The following is a 1,451-nucleotide window of genomic DNA, read 5'->3' on the forward strand; positions in this document are numbered from 1 at the left end:
TTTTTCATTTTTTTTTTTTTTTTTTTTTTTTTTAATAGATTACACTTCTTAGTGGGTATCTAAATCTAAGCATATTTACAAGTGGAAGAAAAAACTATTTCTAAATCGATTTTTTTCAATGTTCCAAGATATGTTTCAAAGAGTCTTGTGGGAGTACTTTCTCCACCAAGTGAGAACAGAATGCGCTCAGAGGGAATCCTACAACATTGAAAGGATCTCCAGTTACCTTCTCCACCAGTGAACCTCCTATTCCTTGTATCCCATAGGCGCCTGCTTTATCCCTGTAAAAGAAAATGTACCAAGATTAAAACCCATGAATCCTTTGAATAAATAAATAAAAGCCAGCCTAGTTAGCTTGGGTGGTAGCGCGTCTGCCTTGTAAGTGCTAGGCCGCGGGTCCGATTCCCGCCCATGGCAGATTTTATCCAGATAGGATAATGTTCTTCCTATCCTGTCTTCCTTCTCTCTTAGATTTTCGGGTGATAATACCTTACCAGTTACAGTTCCCTCGATCAAACCTCTTCAAAAAAAAAACTTTGTTTCCCTGTCGAGAATTTTCTCTATAGGCAACACTTTGTACGAATAACATCATAAATCTTTATGGACCTTTATTGTGTCTGCCTTGTAAGTGCTAGGCCGCGGGTCCGATTCCCACCCGTGGCAGATTTTATCCAGATAGGATAATGTTCTTCCTATCCTGTCTTCCTTCTCTCTTAGACTTTCAGGTGATAATACCTTACCAGTTACAGTTCCCTCGGTCAAACCTCTTCAAAAAAAAAAAAAAAAAAAAAAAAAAAAAATTTTTTTTCCCCGCAAAAAGGTTAGGGGGTTAGGTTAGAGTTAGGTTAAACGCAACTTTGTTTCCCTGTCGAGAATTTTCTCTATAGGCAACACTTTGTACGAATAACATCATAAATCTTTATGGACCTTTATTAGCTGCCTTTTTTGGGGGTTCTCAAGTGAGCTCTTCACCCAACCACTAGCTCTTCCACCCAACCACTCTACAAGCTCTTTCCCTAAAACTTACAATGGTTCTCGAGTTTTCACATAGGCAGATATCACAGCAGGTGTCAAATTGGCGAACGTCACTTGAGTTTGATTGTAAAACCTGGACCTTTATTAGCTGCCTTTTTTGGGGGTTCTCAAATGAGCTCTTCACCCAACCACTAGCTCTTCCACCCAACCACTCTACAAGCTCTTTCCCTAAAGCTTACAATGGTTCTCGAGTTTTCACATAGGCAGATATCACAGCAGGTGTCAAATTGGCGAACGTCACTTGAGTTTGATTGTAAAACCTTGAGTCTTTGTCTTTGGTTAGAATAGCCACTCCAGTGAACACAGAGTGAGTGTTCCCACTCAATCTGAAAGAGTCAAGTCAGCTCTGCTTTAATCTTATTGCTAAATAATAAATCAGAACTTAGCTACCTATATCAAACAAATTAATTCCTTGG

The 1,451-nt window shown here is 39.2% G+C and overlaps 1 protein-coding gene across 1 annotated transcript; it reads right to left on the reverse strand.

Moving 5' to 3' along the window:
• On the reverse strand, positions 1 to 1,361 carry LOC103522907 (septum formation protein Maf-like; the record flags this gene model as incomplete). Its single annotated transcript, XM_026832789.1, has 3 exons — positions 1 to 281; positions 1,028 to 1,108; positions 1,296 to 1,361. Coding segments are annotated over 3 exons (313 nt in total), but the record flags the coding sequence as incomplete, so codon positions are not given.
• Between the last annotated feature and the right edge of the window lie 90 nt (positions 1,362 to 1,451).

This window comes from Diaphorina citri, unplaced genomic scaffold (genome assembly GCF_000475195.1).
Source record: "Diaphorina citri unplaced genomic scaffold, Diaci psyllid genome assembly version 1.1 scaffold12656, whole genome shotgun sequence".
NCBI lineage: Eukaryota > Metazoa > Arthropoda > Insecta > Hemiptera > Psyllidae > Diaphorina > Diaphorina citri.